Source organism: Diabrotica virgifera, chromosome 5 (assembly GCF_917563875.1).
Source record: "Diabrotica virgifera virgifera chromosome 5, PGI_DIABVI_V3a".
Classification (NCBI taxonomy): domain Eukaryota; kingdom Metazoa; phylum Arthropoda; class Insecta; order Coleoptera; family Chrysomelidae; genus Diabrotica; species Diabrotica virgifera.
Genome location: NC_065447.1, coordinates 150767730 through 150791189, shown reverse-complemented (window position 1 = coordinate 150791189; position 23460 = coordinate 150767730). Strand labels below are relative to the sequence as shown.

Here is a 23460-nt window from a genome sequence, read left to right as displayed (position 1 = left end):
AAACGCGGTGGTCTACAGCTTACTTAAGCCATACTGGCACAAAACACTAAACTAAACACAAGAACTTCTGCAGTAAAATTGCAAAAAAAAACTTAACTGGAACGTGACTGGAACTGCACTATTAATTTTGCCGGCAACCGCATCTCGCGGCCCGAGGCACCGACAAGTTCTTTACTTGTCGATAGCTCTCTCTCCTGAACTAAACTCGATGACAGCCTTCATGGAACTGAACTTGAAGACAGCCCAGATGGAACTTCTTAGACTCTAACCAAAACGCCCTCTCAAAATCAAAAGTTTACACTCCCCTCGACAATCCAACAACCAATTCAGATTTAAAACATTCAGTGAATCAAATATTTGCCAATAAGAAGTTGCAAATTACGCTTAAAGTTCAACCCTCTAACGCATACCAAAACAGCTCGACCAATCACAAAAAAACAAACAAGCAGATCTCAATATTTCACTCCACCCATTTTTCTCACAAAAAAATGCTTACTTGGACGTAATCACAGCCAAGGTCCGTTCTCATGGAAAATGCTTAAGTCAGCTATAAGAACACTTGTTGGATTATATAAACACACTCAAAGGCTCTTATCGACATTCCAACTCTAAAATAAATAAAACCCCGACTTTCTGTCGGTAAAAACAATTTACTAAATAAGACTCTGATTTCTTTGACGGCATAAGATAACGTATACAAAACAAAGTCCCTCAGATCAAAATAGTTATTATATTCAAGCTAGAATCCTGAGAATCGTACGATCGACAAAATACACATTTTACATCGTGAGAAGCGAATTGCGTCATACCTAATTACATACTCTAAAGCGATAGATTTGCGAGAACTCAACAATCTCCGAAAACAAATATGAATTCAACGATTCTAACATATAGGGTGTAACGAAACTGTTACAAATGTAAACTGGACCGAAATTTCAAATAACTTTGGTACCGTTACAATATTTCAACGTGAAATAACCAAAAAATTAAGCAATTTTCAGGGAAAACTTATTTAACATTATTTTAAAGTGTTTAATGCCTGGTTGCACCAACAGATCTTAGGCTTAAGACGTGCCTTAAGCTCAGCTTAAAGGGGTGAGAGACACTCGCGTAAGTACGCGAACTTATGGCTCGATGACCTTTTTCGCGCGTGTGTCACCGTAAGTACGCATACTTTAAGTCGGTCGAGTAAGTACGCCGTCGATCCAACAAGTTTGAAGTCTTAAACGGCTCACAAACGATCAAAATCGTCAAACCTGGTGTGCAACTTAAACCATGTTGGCAACACTGGAGAGCAAAATTCTCGTCCCAGGTCCGCTAAATTACAGTACCTACGTTTTAAGAAATTATTGTAGATGAGATCAATTTTTTCGCAATAAAAAGGGTTAATGGTTCTTCTTTGTTTTTCTGAAATTATTACATTGAATAAATTATTGAAAATTCACTAATGTTTTAATAAGTTGTCATAACCAATCATTTCGAAAAAAGTAATACAATCAATATATCTGTTTATATTAACAGGACATATTATTATACCGAAACAATGGTTACTCTCCACCTTTTGTGCTATCCCTAAAAATACACACGCTAAATATTGCAGTGAATACAGAAAAATATCATTAATGAGTCACATTCTCAAATTATTCTTGAAAATAATACATGGTCGTATAAATAAAAAACTGGAAGAAGGACTAGATGCTAGTCAGTTTGGGTTCAAAAACGGACTAGGAACCAGAGAGGCGTTATTTGCTTTTAATGTGTTAGCTCAAAGATGCATGGATATGAATGTGGATGTGCCTGTGTGTTACGTTGATTTTGAGAAAGCATTTGACAAGGTAAGACATGAAAAATTAGTCCAAATTCTAAAGACCAAGGACATAGACAAAGGCGACTTACGAATAATAAAAAACATTTACTGGAATTAACGAGCACAAATCGTAATAGATAACGAAACCCAGTCCAGAAAATGAAATCAGGAGAGGAGTTAGGCAGGGATGCTGTCCGTTTTTCCTAGACGAATGAAAGCGAAATGTGATCGTTTCCCTTTCGTTTTCTATATTCGTCGTCTGCTGTCTTATTAATTGAAAAAGTCGCAAATTAAGGATGTACCAGTAAGAACTTTCAACACGAAAAATCTCAGTTTTAAAATACTATTTACCATTTTTAATTCTTATTAAATTGGTGGATTCTGCATCCGAGATTCTTCAATTTGTTAGTAGATGTCGCTGTATCGCGTCTGATGGGAAATTTGAATTATTTTTCAGATTCCCTTTAAATTGATGGTAGAGCTGTTTTTCGGTCCAGAGGTAGGCACACTAACGAAAGCTACTGAGGACGCCTGAAATGGTAGAAACAGCCTGTCTAGCTGGTGTGCAACCCTCTGAATCGAAAACAAGCAAAACCATCATTTATTATTTTTATTTCCTTTACTCGGATTTGAGTACTGAAAGTTCCTCTGCTGTCCGTTTTTCCTAGACGAATGAAAGCGAAATGTGATCGTTTCCCTTTCGTTTTCTATATTCGTCGTCTGCTGTCTTATTAATTGAAAAAGTCGCAGATTAAGGATGTACCAGTAAGAACTTTCAACACGAAAAATCTCAGTTTTAAAATACTATTTACCATTTTTAATTCTTATTAAATTGGTGGATTCTGCATCTGAGATTCTTCAATTTGTTAGTAGATGTCGCTGTATCGCGTCTGATGGGAAATTTGAATTATTTTTCAGATTCCCTTTAAAATGATGGTAGAGCTGTTTTTCGGTCCAGAGGTAGGCACACTAACGAAAGCTACTGAGGACGCCTGAAATGGTAGAAACAGCCTGTCTAGCTGGTGTGCAACCCTCTGAATCGAAAACAAGCAAAACCATCATTTATTATTTTTATTTCCTTTACTCGGATTTGAGTACTGAAAGTTCCTCTGCTGTCCGTTTTTCCTAGACGAATGAAAGCGAAATGTGATCGTTTCCCTTTCGTTTTCTATATTCGTCGTCTGCTGTCTTATTAATTGAAAAAGTCGCAGATTAAGGATGTACCAGTAAGAACTTTCAACACGAAAAATCTCAGTTTTAAAATACTATTTACCCTTTTTAATTCTTATTAAATTGGTGGATTCTGCATCTGAGATTCTTCAATTTGTTAGTAGATGTCGCTGTATCGCGTCTGATGGGAAATTTGAATTATTTTTCAGATTCCCTTTAAAATGATGGTAGAGCTGTTTTTCGGTCCAGAGGTAGGCACACTAACGAAAGCTACTGAGGACGCCTGCATTGGTAGAAACAGCCTGTCTAGCTGGTGTGCAACCCTCTGAATCTAAAACAAGCAAAACCATCCTTTATTATATTTATATTTATAATTATGATAATGTTTATATTACGGAATAGAGAATTGAATACCCTTTCAAATGAGCTACCACACGACTCCTATTCCCTATTTAAAATTAAGGTGTTGGGGACGTTGAAGAGAGGGAGTTGACAAATGACAGGTGTATGTATCGTAAAAATGTGTCTCCCTTAGAACAAAAATCGACTTGTTTCGGCATTTCCTTAAAATCTAATAACTACTGCCAAATGTTGAGGAGGACTCTTTTCAATGGCCCACCCTGTATAATAAAATACGTATTAGTTTTTCAGGATTCGAAAAAAAATGAATGCATTTAAATAGCATTGGACCAAGATTTGGCGCCTACCTCCTTAACAAATAACGACTGCGTGAAAAACTTTGCAATAAAAAGGAATTTTAGGAAATTGCGTTTGCAACAATTATTTCAGTTCCTACAATTTGTGTTGAAAAATTGAAAATGGCGGAGATATTGAATAAAAACTTCACACCCATATTGAATAAAAACTACCACAACTGTGGTATTCAGTGTTCTTCTTCATGTACCATGTCCTTTAAGAACGTTAAAAGTTCCATAAATAAAAATAGCATACCAACCTCTCAAGTTCTTTAACCATAAAGACATTCTTCTTCATGGACTGTGTCTGGGGCTATTTTCCCTTGCATAATATTTTGTAGCAACATATATTTGGCACCTCATGACACCTTACTATACGACTATACGTGGCTTGTCTTTTTAGTTTTGCATATAGCCGCTTAGTGGACGCCGCCACCACTAGAACCTTCCGACACAAACGTAACCTCAATCTTTTGTTGACATAAATCCAGAATTTCATTGCCGTACAAGTCGTGTAGATACAGTGAATTTTTTAAATTAGCAAGTCGGTTGAAAAATGGATCTTAGCCTAAAACATTTTCGAGAAATAATTTTTTACAATTTTCGGAGAGGATTATCCCGACAGCAATGTCATGCTGAAATGGTTTCTGTATTTGGGAATGAAGCATCACACCATTCAATTATTTCCCGCTGGTATTGCGAATTTCAACGTGGTCGCTCCAGCCTCAGCGACGAATCAAGGCCAGGTCCACCCAAAACATCAGTCACGCGGCCAAACATTGATCATTGATGCGGTTCGTCAGTTAATTAAGCATGACCGCCGTGTAACATACCGGGAGATAGATGCATCTTTGGGAATTTTAAAGACCTCGATTCGAAAGATCCTACATGAAGAACTGCGAACTGGGTGTTAGGAAGTTGGTTTGCCGTTGGATCCCTCATTTGCTTACAGAAGAGCAAAAAGCGGCTGGCGTCAATTGGTGTCGAAATACATTGGAACGGTTCAACAAGGGAAACTCAAAAAATGTTTTTAGTATTGTTAGTGGCGATGAATCTTGGATTTACTCCTACCAACCGGAAAATAAAGGCCAAACCGCTGTGTGGGTGTTTCAAGATAAGGAAAAACCAACAAATGTGATCCGTCCTCGAAGTGTGTCAAAGAAAATGGTCGCAACTTTTGTGTCGAATCTGGTCATGTGGCAACAATTGCTCTAGAAGATCGAATAACAGTTACTTCTGATTCGTATGTAACCGTTTGTTTACCAGAAGTTATCGCGAAACGCCGACAAAGCAACACACAACAGCTAATCTTCCTACATCATAACAATGCAAGTGCTCACACTGGCCAAAAGGCAATAGAGTTTTTAGAGTATCCCAGCCACCATTTGGAGAAATTATTCACCGAATATCCTCGACCTAAGTCCCAACGACTTCTTCACGTTCCCAAAGATCAATAATTCAATCCGTGGGCAACGATTCCAGTCGCCAGAAGAAGCCATCGATGCCTTTAAAACAGCCATTTTGCAGGTGTCAGCTGAAGACTGGAATAACTGTTTTACCCATTTGTTTGAACGTATGTAAAGTGTATCGATCTTGGCGCCACATATTCAGAAAAGCAATAAAGTACTTTAAGTCTATACATTTTTTGTTTTTATGGCTATATGCAAAACTAAAAAGACAACCTATCATATTAAATTATCTAATTTTTTTAGGTAATGGAAACTGGAGAAATCGTGATGGTGGACCAGCTCCTAATTTCTCCAGGAATCAAAACTGGAGGGAACGTAATCGTGGTTCTGATGCTATACCTGAACATGGTCGTGGTGGAGGACGGGGTCGTGGTTTTGATCCTAGACCCGAACGTGGTCGTGGTGGTGGACGGGGTCGTGGTCATTATTATGTCCCTGGTAATGACGATGATACTGGTAATGATCGTGGCTTTATCCCTGGGAAGACAGAATATAATGAATCAAACAGAACGCGTAAACCGCGTCAGATGGGATTCAGAGCATTGGAAGAATTGATTAATAATGACAACATTGAAGATATTATTTTAGATCTTAATGATAGCAAGAAAGGTTTTAAAACATTACTGGGTAGTCAATTATCGACAGATATGATTGTTTTGGTTGTAAAAATGTTAGCTAAAATATGCGATTCCGCTTTTGATGCTTCGAAGACTAAAGTACTACAATATGCGATCGAAAGTGACTTTGCCAATCAAGTGACCTCTTTTATAACTCTCTTGGCTGTTCAGGTAAATTTTTTTCACAGTATTTTTTTTCATCTAAAGATCACAGGCAGATATTATAAAAATATATAGGCTATATTAGAAAAATATCAGACCATACAAAAAATATAATACGGCGCGGCGCGGAAGCCTCTTATGAAATATAATAATTTTTGTCGTCATTCTAGAAAATTGTATGCCTGGTTGCACAAACAAATCTTAAGCCCCAGCTTAGCCCAGCTCAGCTTATACACCGGCACAAAATTCCGCCACCCAAAATTTTTGATTAAGTTCGATAATTTATAACTTTATTATTTGTACTCCGATTTTCAAGATTCTTGCATCAGTTTGTAGGTACAGTTTGTATGTATTGATGTCGTTCATTATTATTCCGGTAAAAAATTGTTTTGCTTAGATGGCATTATACCGGGGTGAATAAAAGCGTGGTATTTTTCTCCTAGCTTTAAAAAATTATGCGGAAAAATTGGAAGGCTGATTTTGGTTCATACTTTTGTAGTATCCTGGAGGTATCACTAAGATTTTATTTTTTGAATTATCCGAATATCTCTTCTTGTAAAAGGTGTAAATAAAAACACTGCTTTGAAGGTTTATTTAATTAAAAATATCAAACCCACTAAAATTAATAACATAAAAACAAAACAAAACAATTCAATAGCGGGTATGACCACCTCTCGCAGCGACGACTGCTCACAATATGTTTGGAATCGAATAAATATGTGTTATCCTTGCCTGGGGAATTGCCCGATATTCCTCTATAAGGGCCATAGCTGTACCAAATTTTTTGGAGGCCTACGATGATGGCGAATAGCTATTTTTAATTCATCCCATAAATGCTCAATGGGATTGAGATCTGGGCTGCATGCGGGCCATTCTAATCTTATCAATCTAACCTATATTTAAGATATTTATGTTTATGAGTCAATCAGTGTTTTTATTTACAAAAAATGGTACAGCTCTTACAAGAAAAGAGGTATTCGGATATATATAATATATATATATATATATATATATATATATATATATATATATATATATATATATATGAATTTAACGAAAAGATTTCTCTGATATACAGAAGAAATCTTTTCCGTAGCGGACGCGAAAATGTAAATTTCAAAGTCTTCATAAAAGACGATGAACGACAAAAGACACCTCTTTGTGTCACAGATTTGTCTACAAAGCCACGTTATTCGCTACACATTCGTCAATAACGGAGAAAAACCGTGATATGAAAGGAAACGGCGATTGCATTTTATTTCACTTCGAACACCACCGATATTCTACACGACGTGTTTCGAGCTCATGTCAAGCTCTCGTCAGGAACATCTAGGTGGATGGTCGAGGTGTAAGAAAATGCTTTTGGCCTTTCTGGTAATAATAAAATAACCAGACTTCAGTACACTTGGTACGACATCTATATGAATTTAACGAAAAGATTTCTCTGATATACAGAAGAAATCTTTTCCGTAGCGGACGCGAAACTGTAAATTTCAAAGTCTTCATAAAAGACGATGAACGACAAAAGACACCTCTTTGTGTCACAGATTTGTCTACAAAGCCACGTTATTCGCTACACATTCGTCAATAACGGAGAAAAACCGTGATATGAAAGGAAACGGCGATTGCATTTTATTTCACTTCGACCACCACCGATATTCTACACGACGTGTTTCGAGCTCATGTCAAGCTCTCGTCAGGAACATCTAGGTGGATGCTCGAGGTGTAAGAAAATGCTTTTGGCCTTTCTGGTAATAATAAAATATCCAGACTTCAGTACACTTAGTACGACATCTATATGAATTTAACGAAAAGATTTCTCTGATATACAGAAGAAATCATTTCCGTAGCGGACGCGAAAATGTAAATTTCAAAGTCTTCATAAAAGACGATGAACGACAAAAGACACCTCTTTGTGTCACAGATTTGTCTACAAAGCCACGTTATTCGCTACACATTCGTCAATAACGGAAAAAAACCGTGATATGAAAGGAAACGGCGATTGCATTTTATTTCACTTCGACCACCACCGATATTCTACACGACGTGTTTCGAGCTCATGTCAAGCTCTCGTCAGGAACATCTAGGTGGATGGTCGAGGTGTAAGAAAATGCTTTTGGCCTTTCTGGTAATAATAAAATAACCAGACTTCAGTACACTTGGTACGACATCTATATGAATTTAACGAAAAGATTTCTCTGATATACAGAAGATATATAGATATACATATAGATGTCGTACCAAGTGTACTGAAGTCTGGTTATTTTATTATTACCAGAAAGGCCAAAAGCATTTTCTTACACCTCGACCATCCACCTAGATGTTCCTGACGAGAGCTTGACATGAGCTCGAAACACGTCGTGTAGAATATCGGTGGTGGTCGAAGTGAAATAAAATGCAATCGCCGTTTCCTTTCATATCACGGTTTTTCTCCGTTATTGACGAATGTGTAGCGAATAACGTGGCTTTGTAGACAAATCTGTGACACAAAGAGGTGTCTTTTGTCGTTCATCGTCTTTTATGAAGACTTTGAAATTTACATTTTCGCGTCCGCTACGGAAAAGATTTCTTCTGTATATCAGAGAAATCTTTTCGTTAAATTCATATAGACGTCGTACCAAGTGTACTGAAGTCTGGTTATTTTATTATTACCAGAAAGGCCAAAAGCATTTTCTTACACCTCGACCATCCACCTAGATGTTCCTGACGAGAGCTTGACATGAGCTCGAAACACGTCGTGTAGAATATCGGTGGTGGTCGAAGTGAAATAAAATGCAATCGCCGTTTCCTTTCATATCACGGTTTTTCTCCGTTATTGACGAATGTGTAGCGAATAACGTGGCTTTGTAGACAAATCTGTGACACAAAGAGGTGTCTTTTGTCGTTCATCGTCTTTTATGAAGACTTTGAAATTTACATTTTCGCGTCCGCTACGGAAGATTTCTTCTGTATATCAGAGAAATCTTTTCGTTAAATTCATATAGATGTCGTACCAAGTGTACTGAAGTCTGGTTATTTTATTATTACCAGAAAGGCCAAAAGCATTTTCTTACACCTCGACCATCCACCTAGATGTTCCTGACGAGAGCTTGACATGAGCTCGAAACACGTCGTGTAGAATATCGGTGGTGGTCGAAGTGAAATAAAATGCAATCGCCGTTTCCTTTCATGTCACGGTTTTTCTCCGTTATTGACGAATGTGTAGCGAAGAACGTGGCTTTGTAGACAAATCTGTGACACAAAGAGGTGTCTTTTGTCGTTCATCGTCTTTTATGAAGACTTTGAAATTTACATTTTCGCGTCCGCTACGGAAAAGATTTCTTCTGTATATCAGAGAAATCTTGTCGTTAAATTCATATAGATGTCGTACCAATTGTACTGAAGTCTGGTTATTTTATTATTACCAGAAAGGCCAAAAGCATTTTCTTACACCTCGACCATCCACCTAGATGTTCCTGACGAGAGCTTGACATGAGCTCGAAACACGTCGTGTAGAATATCGGTGGTGGTCGAAGTGAAATAAAATGCAATCGCCGTTTCCTTTCATATCACGGTTTTTCTCCGTTATTGACGAAAGTGTAGCGAATAACGTGGCTTTGTAGACAAATCTGTGACACAAAGAGGTGTCTTTTGTCGTTCATCGTCTTTTATGAAGACTTTGAAATTTACATTTTCGCGTCCGCTACGGAAAAGATTTCTTCTGTATATCAGAGAAATCTTTTCGTTAAATTCATATAGATGTCGTACCAAGTGTACTGAAGTCTGGTTATTTTATTATTACCAGAAAGGCCAAAAGCATTTTCTTACACCTCGACCATCCACCTAGATGTTCCTGACGAGAGCTTGACATGAGCTCGAAACACGTCGTGTAGAATATCGGTGGTGGTCGAAGTGAAATAAAATGCAATCGCCGTTTCCTTTCATATATATATATATATATGCAAAAAGAATAAAGCTTCTAGCAAAGCTTGCTATTGCTTTTATGAATTAAAACGCAATAATACATGGCATTGGAGCACAAATTCGTCAAAACTTCCGCGATTTAACTGGTACCAATAGACTGATATATCGATATTTCAAGGTCTCCCTCTCATCAGTCAGTCGAGCTGGTACTACAAATTAAATCACGGAAGTTTCTCTGAACGTCTCCAAAAATTTCGCCACTCTAGTGGCAGCTTACAGAGGCGCCATCTCTTTTGATGGCAGGGAACGAAGACGATTTAATAATACCGTCTCCTATCCTCTGAGCTATCGGAATGTGCAAAAAGAATAAAGCTTCTAGCAAAGCTTGCTATTGCTTTTATGAATTAAAACGCCATAATACATGGCATTGGAGCACAAATTCGTCAAAACTTCCGCGATTTAACTGGTACCAATAGACTGATATATCGATATTTCAAGGTCTCCCTCTCATCAGTCAGTCGAGCTGGTACTACAAATTAAATCACGGAAGTTTCTCTGAACGTCTCCAAAAATTTCGCCACTCTAGTGGCAGCTTACAGAGGCGCCATCTCTTTTGATGGCAGGGAACGAAGACGATTTAATAATACCGTCTCCTATCCTCTGAGCTATCGGAATGTGCAAAAAGAATAAAGCTTCTAGCAAAGCTTGCTATTGCTTTTATGAATTAAAACGCCATAATACATGGCATTGGAGCACAAATTCGTCAAAACTTCCGCGATTTAACTGGTACCAATAGACTGATATATCGATATTTCAAGGTCTCCCTCTCATCAGTCAGTCGAGCTGGTACTACAAGTTAAATCTCGGAAGTTTCTCTGAACGTCTCCAAAAATTTCGCCACTCTAGTGGCAGCTTACAGAGGCGCCATCTCTTTTGATGGCAGGGAACGAAGACGATTTAATAATACCGTCTCCTATCCTCTGAGCTATCGGAATGTGCAAAAAGAATAAAGCAAAAAGAATAATTCTTTTTGCACATTCCGATAGCTCAGAGGATAGGAGACGGTATTATTAAATCGTCTTCGTTCCCTGCCATCAAAAGAGATGGCGCCTCTGTGAGCTGCCACTAGAGTGGCGAAATTTTTGGAGACGTTCAGAGAAACTTCCGTGATTTAATTTGTAGTACCAGCTCGACTGACTGATGAGAGGGAGACCTTGAAATATCGATATATCAGTCTATTGGTACCAGTTAAATCGCGGAAGTTTTGACGAATTTGTGCTCCAATGCCATGTATTATGGCGTTTTAATTCATAAAAGCAATAGCAAGCTTTGCTAGAAGCTTTATTCTTTTTGCACATTCCGATAGCTCAGAGGATAGGAGACGGTATTATTAAATCGTCTTCGTTCCCTGCCATCAAAAGAGATGGCGCCTCTCTAAGCTGCCACTAGAGTGGCGAAATTTTTGGAGACGTTCAGAGAAACTTCCGTGATTTAATTTGTAGTACCAGCTCGACTGACTGATGAGAGGGAGACCTTGAAATATCGATATATCAGTCTATTGGTACCAGTTAAATCGCGGAAGTTTTGACGAATTTGTGCTCCAATGCCATGTATTATGGCGTTTTAATTCATATATATATATATATATATATATATATATATATATATATAAGGAGGAGAAAATAATTGGGTAACCAGCTGAATATGGACAAAGTGTACTATGTATATATGTATATATATGTATATATATATATATATATATATATATATATATATATATATATATATATATATGCTTTCTGTTGTTTTCCGGGTTTGACTCCGCGTTGAATAATTTTGGTTTTGATAAAAACCATTATTTTGACGACGTTTCGGCAAGATCTCACTTGCCATTGTCAAGTCAGGTAGTTCCGCTTCTCGCTGCTGCTAGTTTACTTCAAGCAGCAGCGAGAAGCGGAACTACCGACTTGACAATGGCAAGTGAGATCTTATCGAAACGTCGTCAAAATAATGGTTTTTATCAAAACCAAAATTATTCAACGCGGAGTCAAACCCGGAAAACAACAGAAAGCACATATAGCTCCCGCGGAAACTTCAAGTGTAACATATATATATATATATATATATATATATATATATATATATATATATATATATATATTTATTTTTAGCATCTCATGACGTCCCCCCATGTTAAACTGTAGTATCTCGTGGCGTCCAGGTCTTCGTGGACTCCGATATACGGTTGCCACGAGGATTTTCTCTAAAATTTATCGCAGGTGAAAGGTACCACTTCCTACAATGCTTGAACAAAATATTGGCCGGATGTCCTCAGACACGTTATCTGTATAATAATATACACATTACTTGAGGCAGTTGCCGTCAGGCGCGCCACGTTCGCTTGCTGTATATCTAAAATCACTTTAACGGTTTTGATGACGTCCAAATATATATTTATTCATTTTAAGGTTGTCGCGGAATCCGTATATTTCAGTTAATGTCCTCATGGCTTCTACTACGCTGTTGCCACCTTAAATGTTGGTATTTAGACTTCGGATATTTTTATAAATGATTATTGTAGTATGCTAAAACAATTATTGTTGTGACAGATTAATGATATTCTCTTTGTATAATTAACAGTGTATTTTTTTACTGCAAGAATAAAAACAATTAAGAAGTATGTTCATTAAAATTGATGAATTTATCATAACCAGTTGCCGAAACTGGTAGTCTAATTGCTCAATTGTAACATATTATAGAAGTGTTAGAATTTAATTCTTAATTCTTTATTAGGAGATCCAGATTTAGAAATTAGAACAACAAATACATTTAAAGAATATAAATATCTCGAATCTATATTATCTAAAAAAGGCAAAAGAGACATCGAAAACAGAACACAGCAGGGCAAAATAGCGGTAAACATTCTAATCTCTCTACTATGGTCTAAAGAGATAAGACAAAAAACGACAATCTATCGTACCTTAGTATGGAGCAGAAGTTTGGCAGATCACAAAAAAAGATAGAAAGAGAATAGAAGTAGGTAGTAGAAATAGATTATCTAAGGAGAGCGTGTGGTATATAAAAGATCGCATCAGGAAGGAGGACAAAAACTGTATATTCCAGTGTAGATAGAATTGAAACGAGACAACTAGTGTGGTATGGTCACGTCAAACGAATGAATGAAGATAGATGGCCAAAGAAAGCTTTAAATTACATACCACAACAAAGAAGAAGAAGGGGAAGGCCTTCAGCTACCTGGGAAGAAGATGTACAGTACATCATGAGAGATAAAGCCATCAAAGAAGACGAATGGATGGACAGAAAAAGATAGCGGTCGAAATGCGAGAAGTAGCAGAGGCTATAGGAACCTCGCTTATAGATGCATAGATATAATTATTTATTACAATATTTTTAATAATATAATTTTTCTATTCTCATACTATAATATATCAATTATAATGTCACCACCTGTATAATAGATATAATCAGATAGATAATTAGATAGAAATAAAAACGCAGGACGAACTTCTCCAAGAAGTAATTACATAAAATAATGCCCTCTATTCGTAACGGAACATCACAAGAAATATGGGAGACTTTTAAACATTGTGTAACAACACCTAATCCTGTGAAACAGAAACACTGGATAACAGATGGAACCTTTCAAATCATTGAGAATAGAAGAAATTTTGCCAAAGTGGTATGCATAGTGAAAGGAAAAAAGCTAGTTTAAGAAACCTCAATAAAAAAGTAAAGCGAAGATGCAAGGCAGATAAAAAACTGTACTATCAAAGTATATGCAAAGAAATTGAGAGACATGATCAGAATAATCAGCCGAGAGATCTATTTAGAAAAATACGCTACTTAACAAGATACTTCAAAGCCAGAACTTGGGCCATTGAAGACAACACTGGAACTCTGAGAACAATCAGAGAAGATATAGCAGAGACATGGAGATCGTATTGCAGGTGCCTATATAAAGATGATTAATCCCAAGAACCTGTTAACCAAATCTTTGATGAGGTAGAAGGAGAACCTGATATACTTGAAAATAAAGTAAGACTAGTGATCATTAAGCTTAAATATAATAAAGCACCAGGTCCAGATATGATAACAGCAGAAATACTCAAAGCCACAGAAGAAACTGGCGTAAAATTACTTCATCTACTCTGTAACCAAATATGGCATTCTAAACAATGGCCTGAAGACTGGACAAAATCTACAATAACAACAATTCATAAAAAAGGCAGCTTCCATAAATGCGACAATTATAGAACTACATATTTCTCTTATATCACATGCCAGTAAAATAACACTAAATATAATCATTGGGAGACTAAAAACATTCCTTCAAAGAGAAATTCCACAAGAGCAAACTGGATTTACCAAAGGTAGAGGTACTCGAGAACACCTGTTGAATATAAGACAGATAATCGAAAAATATAGGGAATTTAATATTCCACTGTATATATGCTTTATAGATTATCGTAAGGCGTTCGACAGGGTCAAGTGGAGACACTTATGGCAAATACTAAAAGAAGTAGGCGTACCCCAACACCTTATTTCGCTTATAACTGAACTATACGAACACACTATTGTATCAGTTAAAGTGCTTGACACACTTTCAAAGGAATTTCATCCAGAACAGGGTGTCAGACAGGGATGTATACTATCTCCACGATTATTCAACATATATGAAGAGCATATTATGAGAAGAGCACTTGAAGGATGGGAAAAAGTCATCTCAATAAATAATCATAAAATAGACAACCTACGTTTCGCAGATGACACAGCCCTTCTTGCAAATAGTCAATCAGAGCTGATTGATCTTACACGACTGGTTGAAAACGAAAGTCAAATATTTGGTCTGCAATTAAACATATCAAAGACATGCGTCTTTGAAGTAAGGGTCAAAATAAAGATGAAATTAGCCAAAGACAAAAACCGGAAAGTAAACACAAGAATCGAATTCACAAAAAGATTGAAATTAAACCGAACAGCAGTGTCCCAACATGAGGAAACAGTGGAAGAAATATGGAAGAACTTCAAGGATATTATGCAAAAACTGCAAACGAAATTATAGGGATGAAAAAAAAAAGAGAAAAGAAATGGATAACCGGAGACACATTGTACTCCAGGGAAATAAGGCAAAAATATACGTTCGGAACACTTGACCGGCCAGGTTGCAAATGGATTTTTTGGATACTATATACCTATTACATTATAAATATAAAAATCTCCGTTACAGTTCGGACGATAATTTTAGTTATTAGCAAATAAGGGTCAAAAATGTCAGTTTTTGAATTTTGGTACGATTATTTTTTGCTTCGGAAGTTGCAAAATAAAACTTAAATTTCAAAAATAAAAAATTTGCTATGTGAAAACCGCATGAAAAAAGAATACTTATGTTTTCACAGTTTTTAAAAAAATAATAAAAAGTCATTTTTATCATTCCGAAAATATTTTTGGCTTATAAACAATTTGAATAACTTTGTTAGTATTGACTGCAAACTAAATGAATCGATTTAGGGATGGGAAAAACCTACCGGTTATAACCTAAAACCGGTTTTTTAATTCGAAATAATCGGTTTTACCGGTTTTTTTTTGTCCTGGTTATAACCGGTTTTTTCTTTTTAAAGTAATAACCGGTGAAAAACCGAATAAGTTACCTGTGGAAAAAAAAATTTATTTAGAGAAAAATGAAGAAATTTCTATCTATCTTCGATCTCAATCATATGTATTATAAATAGTGTGACCAACTCCAATTCAGTCGAATCCGGGACAAGGCTGAAAAAAATACCTGAAATCCGGGACCTTTCAATGAAAATCGGGCCATTTTTTTTTCAGAAGACGATAATTAAAATACAGAAACGAAAAAAAGTCCACCGTATTAGTTTTCGTAGAACTATAATACCACGATATAAAATGCATGCGTTTTGCATGTGGTATTAGTATTACACTCTAGAAATTGTCCACTTTTTTTCGTCCCACCAATTCAATTTGATGTGAATTCTTAGAAGAATAACGTAAGTATTCAAAATTTCAAAATATAATTTTACCAAAACTGAAAATTCGGATGGCTCGGAAGCCTTGTCCGGGACGCCGGGACACGACTTCGTAATTCGGGCCATGTCCCGGATTTTCCGGGCTAGTTGGTCACACTAATTATAAATAATATGCGAAGTAATAAGTAATTAACCCAAACAACCATAATTCAACTTTTATTTACTAATAGAGAACTGGACGAAATTGTCACATCAGCTTTTATGAAACAATTTTGGGAATAGTTATTTAGTTTTAGATGATAATATAGTTACGTAAAAAAGTAAGTGATCTGCTTGAAATCGATATTCCAACCATCATCTAAAAATTGTTTATACTTGAGTACTTGAGACTTGAGAGTCTTGTATGAAATGTGAATACCGAAATACGATTAGGAATCTCCAATATGTAATTTTTAAATATTAGGAAATAAAAGGTAGGTATTACAAACGTATTAAAAAATATAACCTACTGAAATTTTTTGATGGCAATAGAGAAGTAAATAATGAATTGGTTTATCGAATTTATTTTTAAGTAAAATATAAGTCATTTGGATATTTTTCTAAACTGGATAGATCTAAGGAACAATCGGTAGATCGGGTAGGATCATCATTTTTGAGAATATCCCAATTATTGACAACGCACTATACGCCGAAGCCGTCTACAACGAGCGACGAATCAGAGATTGGGGTACTTTCGCCCATTTTTAGGGTAATTTGAGAGCGCCTAGGAAAATTTTTATAGGTTGAATTGGTTGAGAAATTGTTCGGGAGGAAAATTGAGCAAACTAAAGCGCAATATAAATGTAACATTATAACCTATTTGCTTTTGATTAAAAAAACGAAAACCGGTTTTTGGAACAACCGGTTATTTGACCGGTTATAACCGCCAGGTTAAACCGTAAGTAAAAAAAAACGGTATAACCGAAACCCGGTTTTTTGTTCAACAACCGCCATGCACCATCCCTAGACTTTAGGATTTAAAAAGCTGGTACTTTTACATTCTTATTGTATTATCGGTTTATAACCTTCTCCGCCTTCCGATACCCGTTCGCCGTTCGCCATTCCTCTCTGTCCGCACATTGATCTACTTACAGACCTCTTTCATCCATGGCTTTGTTTATTCCTGCCTGCCAACTTTTTCTCGGTCTACCTCTTCTTCTTCTACCTTGCGGTTTCTAGTTTTGCACTTGTTTTGTGATTCTATCTTCATGCATTCTTTGTACGTGACCCAACCATCGTAGTTTATTTCGTTGATTTCGTCATTTATTGTATGTGTGACCTTCATTATTTCTCGTATCCGTTCATTGGTGACATGTTCTCTTCTTGATCTTCCTGCAGCTCTTCACCAAAAATCCATTTCAGTGACATCTAACATTTGTTTTGATTTTTCCTTGATATGCCATACTTCGCAGCTGTATGTTATACCTAATGCTTTTCACTACGGCGTTATAGATTTTTTCTTGTTTTGGTTGTTTATCTGCTTGTCCCAGAGTACTGAGTTTAGGAGCCTAATTGCTTTCCTGCCCTGAGTATTTCGTTCTTTAATGGCTCCGTCCAGTGTTCCATCACTCGTGATTTTCATACCCAGGTATTTATATTCGTTACATTTACTGATTGTTTCTCCTTCTTCTATAGTCGAGAAAATGAAGCATTTTGGCTCGCAATTTTTTCGTCCAGCATGGATTTACTTGAAATTTTCACAGAGGGTAGGGAATAGTCCAAGGATCATTTTCTATATCATGCCGCTGTACGCTAAAAGCTTGGGGTGGTTGCCACCCCATCTCGGGGACGGGAATTTTTTATTATATTTTAACCACGTAAATCGATGTAAAAATGAATTCTAAGAAAAAACTGTTTTTGACATTTTCTTCGTAAAACTAGTATTTTTCGAGATATTCGCGCTTGAAAGTAACAGTTTTTCGACGAAAAAATCGACTTTTTTAGATGGTTTTTTGAGAATACCTCGAAAAATATGGATTTAATAAAAAAAACTGTAGATATCAAAAATGCATCTTTTAGTAACACAAATTAAATTAAACTTAAATAATCTTTTTAAGTATAATGATAGACCTTTCAAAAAATAATAATATGAAGCTCCTAGCATGAAAATTAAGCGACTTATGATCAAAAAATGTCGGTACCTGCTATTCTCTATGAAAAAATCAGTGAAAACAACCCCCTAACTACCCTACTGATTAAAAATTGGTCTTCACCTTTCTGTAATTCCCTTTATATTCGTATTATCAATACACCCAAGAAGTTTGACCTATTTAAAAGGCCTAATTTTAGAAAAATTTGACTTTAAAGAAAAATTGATTTTTTGCAATTTCCTATGTCACCTTTTACTTCAAAATATCTCCGAAAATACTGGAGATACGAAAAAATTATGGACTATTAAATTGTAGCGTATTATTTAATAAGTAAAATTCTCTTGTGCATGGATTTTCATTACAGTGAACAGATAGCGAGATACTATGGCTATTTGAAACCTCTATTTACGAGCAGACACCCCCTTATTCGAGTCTTTTAAACTCACCCCAATTAAAAACTAAGGGATCTTACAGAATTTAGTTTTCACGGTCTTAGAACTTTTCAAAAATCCTACAGAATTCTTTTTGAAAAAACTTTTTATCGTCAAAAATGAAGGAGCCATGTTTAGAAAACAATTTTTTTTTAAATATCGAATAGGCTGCTTATGGATAATTTTCAATGTATGTATAATACCACAGAACCGGTTGATATACTGGAAGATGACTAAAAACTATTTGTATTTGTACATATTTGTAAATTCGTATTTTTTTGTAAATAAATGTTTTTGTAATTCTTTAATTCTACTTTTTTTCTGTATAGATCTATTAAACTATCTACTTATAAAAATTGTGATGTTATTAAGGGTGGTTTTTAAGGGTTGAAATATGAAAAACAATCATTATTTAACCAATCAAAACCAAATTTTACCCATATTAAAATTTACAATGTTTTTATATATTTTTGTCAATAAGGGGTAGGTTACACCCCTAAAATAATCAACGCCCTTAAGCATGATCTAGAATATGAAGTACAGGGTGATATGATCCTAATCCCAAATTTCTATGTAAATCGATGCAAGCCGAAATGATTCTTTTAGGATAAGTAATTTTTTTATATATAGCTTCAACAAGGGTGGTTTTAAGGGTTGAAATATTATGATAGTATATCTTAAAGCATAAAACAATCATTATGTACCTAACAAAAACCAAATGTTGACAATATTAAAGTTAAAAATGTTGTTTTATAATTTTTTACAGTTAGGGGTAATTTTCACTTTTCACATTTCTATGTTTATATTTGTATTCTCCATTGCCTCCCATAACTTTACCGAAGGTACACTGTCGTATGCCTTTTTCAGATCAATATAATATACGAAATGAATCTCTTGGTTAATCGCTGTTTTCTTTTCCATGACTTGTGCGATTGCAAAAAGGTGATCAATTGTAGATCTTCCAGCTCTAAATCCTGCTTGTTCTTCTGCTATCACATTGTTTTCGATGTGTACTTTTACATAAATGTTAAAAAAACATTCACCTTGGTTAATTACGGTCAAAGTTAGCCACTTTTTTTTATTAAGAAAGCTAACTAGCGCTAGTTTGAAGTTCAAGGTATGTATATAGTTTATATGTAAAAGTTTGAGTAAACTTGAACAGAGTGGTTAATATATCTTTAAAAATAACGCCCTAACGAAATCGACTCGTGGTCGGTGGAGGGGAATTATTAAAATCCGTGCACTCAAAAAATGAAATTTATTTTTCAAAGATATGTTGCTCTTTATATCTCCAGAGATAGTTGATGGATTTTGATCATTATTTTTTTTAAATTTATATATATTTCTTGTAGTCTTGTAGAGTATGTTATGTACGTACACATATACCTACCTAACAATACAAAATGTTATGGGGCCGATAATTATGATTCTAAGACCTTCGAGTATACATATATAATTTCATAAAAATCGTTCAAGCGGTATCGGAGGATTATGGCAACTAACATTACGACAGGAGAATTTTATAGATGTAAATAAATAGATGGCTATTAAAAAATAGGGTCTTGGTGATAGAAGGGTGAAAATTAAGGGTTGTATATATATTTTTAATGGTACATACTATAAAATTAAGGTAGACAATTTTTTCTAAAACAATAAAAAAGTGGCAGAGGGTAACCCCCTTATAACTTATGGGTATAAATGATAGATTACAATCTATTTTCAATCCTACAGAATATGTGTAAAATTTCATAAAAATCTGCCAAGCCGTTTCGGAGGAATATGATAACTAACACTGTTACAGGAGACTTTTATGTATATAGAAGTAACTGTAAATTAAATAAGTAATAAAAGTGGCTTAATTTGCTCGTAATTAACCTAGGCGAAAAGTTTATTTTTTTAAATTCGTGTCAAAATATCAGCTTTTCAAATCCCAACGCAGATTTAGTCAATATGTTAATATGGTTATTCAAATTGTTTATAAGCCAAAAATGATTCTACTTTCGTAAAATGTTTTCAGAATGGTAAAAATGACTTCTTATTGATTTTTTAAATAAGTTGAAAATGTAAGTATTCTTCTTTTCTGTGGTTTTTACAGAATTGCTGTATCATTATTATTTTCTGAACAACAACATTGCAAAAAAGTTCTTTGTGATAAACAAATCGAATGCAATTTAAACTAATTGACAAATCGTCTTGCATTTTTTATGCATTATGTGGACTGTTTGACTCAACATTTCATGCAATATCAAAGTCTTAAGTTCATTTTTGCAAAAGTTATAGCAATTTTTTTATTTTCGAAATTTAGTTTTATTTTGCAATTTCCGAAGTAACAAATAATCAGAACAAAACTCAAAAACTTCCATTTTAAACCTTTGCTTATCTACCAAAAAAAAAAATGAATAATCTAAATAAGATATTTAATTACATTGTTTTTACCTGTAGCCATTTAAACGAAAAAATTGTCATATTTGACCCTTATTTGTTAATAATTAAAACTCTCGTCCGAACTGTGACGGGCATTGTTGTATTTATAATGTAATAGGTATAACTCTAAAAGAACCATTTGCTACCTGGCTGGTCAAGTGTCCTGACAAAAACCTTATTTTAAGGAAAAGTAGTAGAAAGGAAATACAAAGAAAAATATAGCGGTTAAAAAGCAAGCCAGAAAAGACAAAAGATACTACGTAAATCATATGGTAAAAACGTCAGAAAAAGTTTCGCAAGAAAACGACCATCAAATACAGTACAATATCATCCGAAATTTGACAGGGAAAACACTAAACAGTAATAAACAAATCAAAGATAAACAAGGAAATAATATAATTAAATCAGAACATAAAATAATACAAAGATGAAAAAAACCCTGCGAGGAAATATATTCCAAACACCACATATAGACGGAGATAATGTAATACAGGAAATAAACATTAGAACAGTTGAAATTACCAAAGAAGAAATACAAAACACACTGAATCAACTAAAAAAATGGCAAAGCCGCTGAAAGCGACAAACTACCGATAGATTTAATAAAGGCGGACGCAAACGAATCAGTACAAATGTTACACAAATTCTTTAACAAGATATGGGCCGACCAGGAGCTCCCACAGAAATGGAACGTGGGTTTAACCATTAAGATACCAAAAAAGGGCGATTTAAATAAATGCGAGAATTGGCGAGAAATAACACTGCTAAGTGCCACATTCAAAATAATGTCAAATATCATATTGAATAGACTGAAGCCAGAAATAGACAAGAAACTAAGACTAAGAAACAACCAAGAAGGTTTTCGCGCAAGACGCTCCACTATCGACCACATTTGTATTATATCTGTACCTACCTCTGTATCTTGTCCCTGTACCTCTGTATCTCTTGTACTCTATAATTATCTTGGAACAAGCTGGTGAATGGCAAAAAAATATAAACATGTTTACTTTCACTTTGACTTTGAAAAGGCCTTCGATGGTATAAACAGAGAACAAATGTGGAAGATTCTAAAACTATATGGACTACCGATAAAATAAATCAACTTAATCAGACTATTTTACAGGAAATATAGAGCCAGACTAGAACATGCGGGAAAAATGGTAGTAGATACAAAGCGGAGTTAAACAAAAATGTGTGCTATCCCCGACAATATTTATAATAAAAGCGGACTGAATCATGCAGAAAATAAGCGATAATAAAACAGGTATTAGATGAAAATTGCATAACTAGTTGGACGATTTGTAGTTCGCAGATGACATTTGTCCCCTAATCGAACATAGCAGCCATAAGCAAAAGAAGATCGACAAGCTTGCAAAATACTCCCAAGATAATGGGCCTGAAGATAAAGACAAAAAAAAACCAAAGTTAAAAAAAACAGCAACCAAGAAACTAAAATTAAAATACAAGGAAGACAAATACAGGAGGTATGTAGATAACTTTACATATCTGGGATCGATCATGGAAAAAAGGCGCTAGTAGAGCAGTTGTAGAAAAAAGGATAGTAAAGGCACAATATGCACTCATTATATAATCATATAATGCATTAAGGTGATACAGTAGCGATCAACAAGTAGCCAAAACGCGTTCCAAGATTGCGGCTCTAATTTTGAATATTTTTTCGAGATATTTGGCACACGTATTCGTAATATAATAAAGAATGGCGGTACAGAGCCCAATTTGAAAAATATATTAATATGTGGAGATTACCCTGTAATTAAATACAATATTAAAAAAACGAGCCTGTACCGCCATTAAGAAGAACAAAAAAATACACTTTCTTCAAATAAACTTTTTTTCCGATGCCTAGATTTTGTGTCATTTTGGAACTACTAATGAAATAAAAAATTTTAGTAGTTCCAAAATTACACAAAATCTAGGCATCGGATAAAGAAGTTTATTTGAAGGAAGTGTATTTTTTTGTTCTTCTTAATGGCAGTACAGGCTCGTTTTTTTAATACTGTATTTAATTACAGAGTAATTTCTACATATTAATATATTTTTCAAATTGGGCTCTGTACCGCCATTCTTTATTATATTACGAATACGTGTGCCAAATATTTCGAAAAAATATTCAAAATTACAGCCGCAATCTTGGAACGCATTTTCGCTACCTGTTGATCGCTACTGTTTCCTCTTAAGGAAAATCTGGAACACCGGCGATATATCACAGATAACCAAAATCTAAATATTAATAGCTGGAGAAGAACTGTTACAAGAGATCATGAAAGAATTGGCGTTGAGATGAAGAGAAGTCAAACAAAGAGCGAGAAACAGAGAGCAATGGAAAATACTTGTATAGCAAATTTCGAAAGAATAAAACAGAAAAGAATGCGCTAATCCTGCGAATCAGCCATCTTTGATTTTTGGCTAAGAAACGCAAGAGCGCCCAATACTTCATAATAAGGGAAGGTATTACAGGGAGAGGGAGAGAGAGAGAGAGAGAGAGAGGGAGATAGAAAGAGAGAGAGAGAGAGAGAGAGAGAGAGAGAGAGCAACAATACTGATTATTTATCAAAATAAAATTTAAGGTAAACCTAACCTAACCTATCGAAAGGCTCATCAAACAATTATTAACTAAAAAAAAAAAC

At 35.1% G+C, this 23460-nt stretch overlaps 1 protein-coding gene across 2 annotated transcripts in view; it reads left to right on the top strand.

Annotated features, from left to right (window-relative positions):
* LOC126884510 (NFX1-type zinc finger-containing protein 1-like) overlaps positions 1 to 23460 on the top strand; it is a 415118-nt gene that overhangs the window by 38434 nt on the left and 353224 nt on the right. For both annotated transcript variants that reach the window (XM_050650450.1, XM_050650451.1), the window contains exon 2: positions 5385 to 5929. In XM_050650450.1, coding sequence (XP_050506407.1) covers positions 5385 to 5929 — 545 coding nt within the window. The remainder of the gene's footprint in view (positions 1 to 5384; positions 5930 to 23460) is intronic.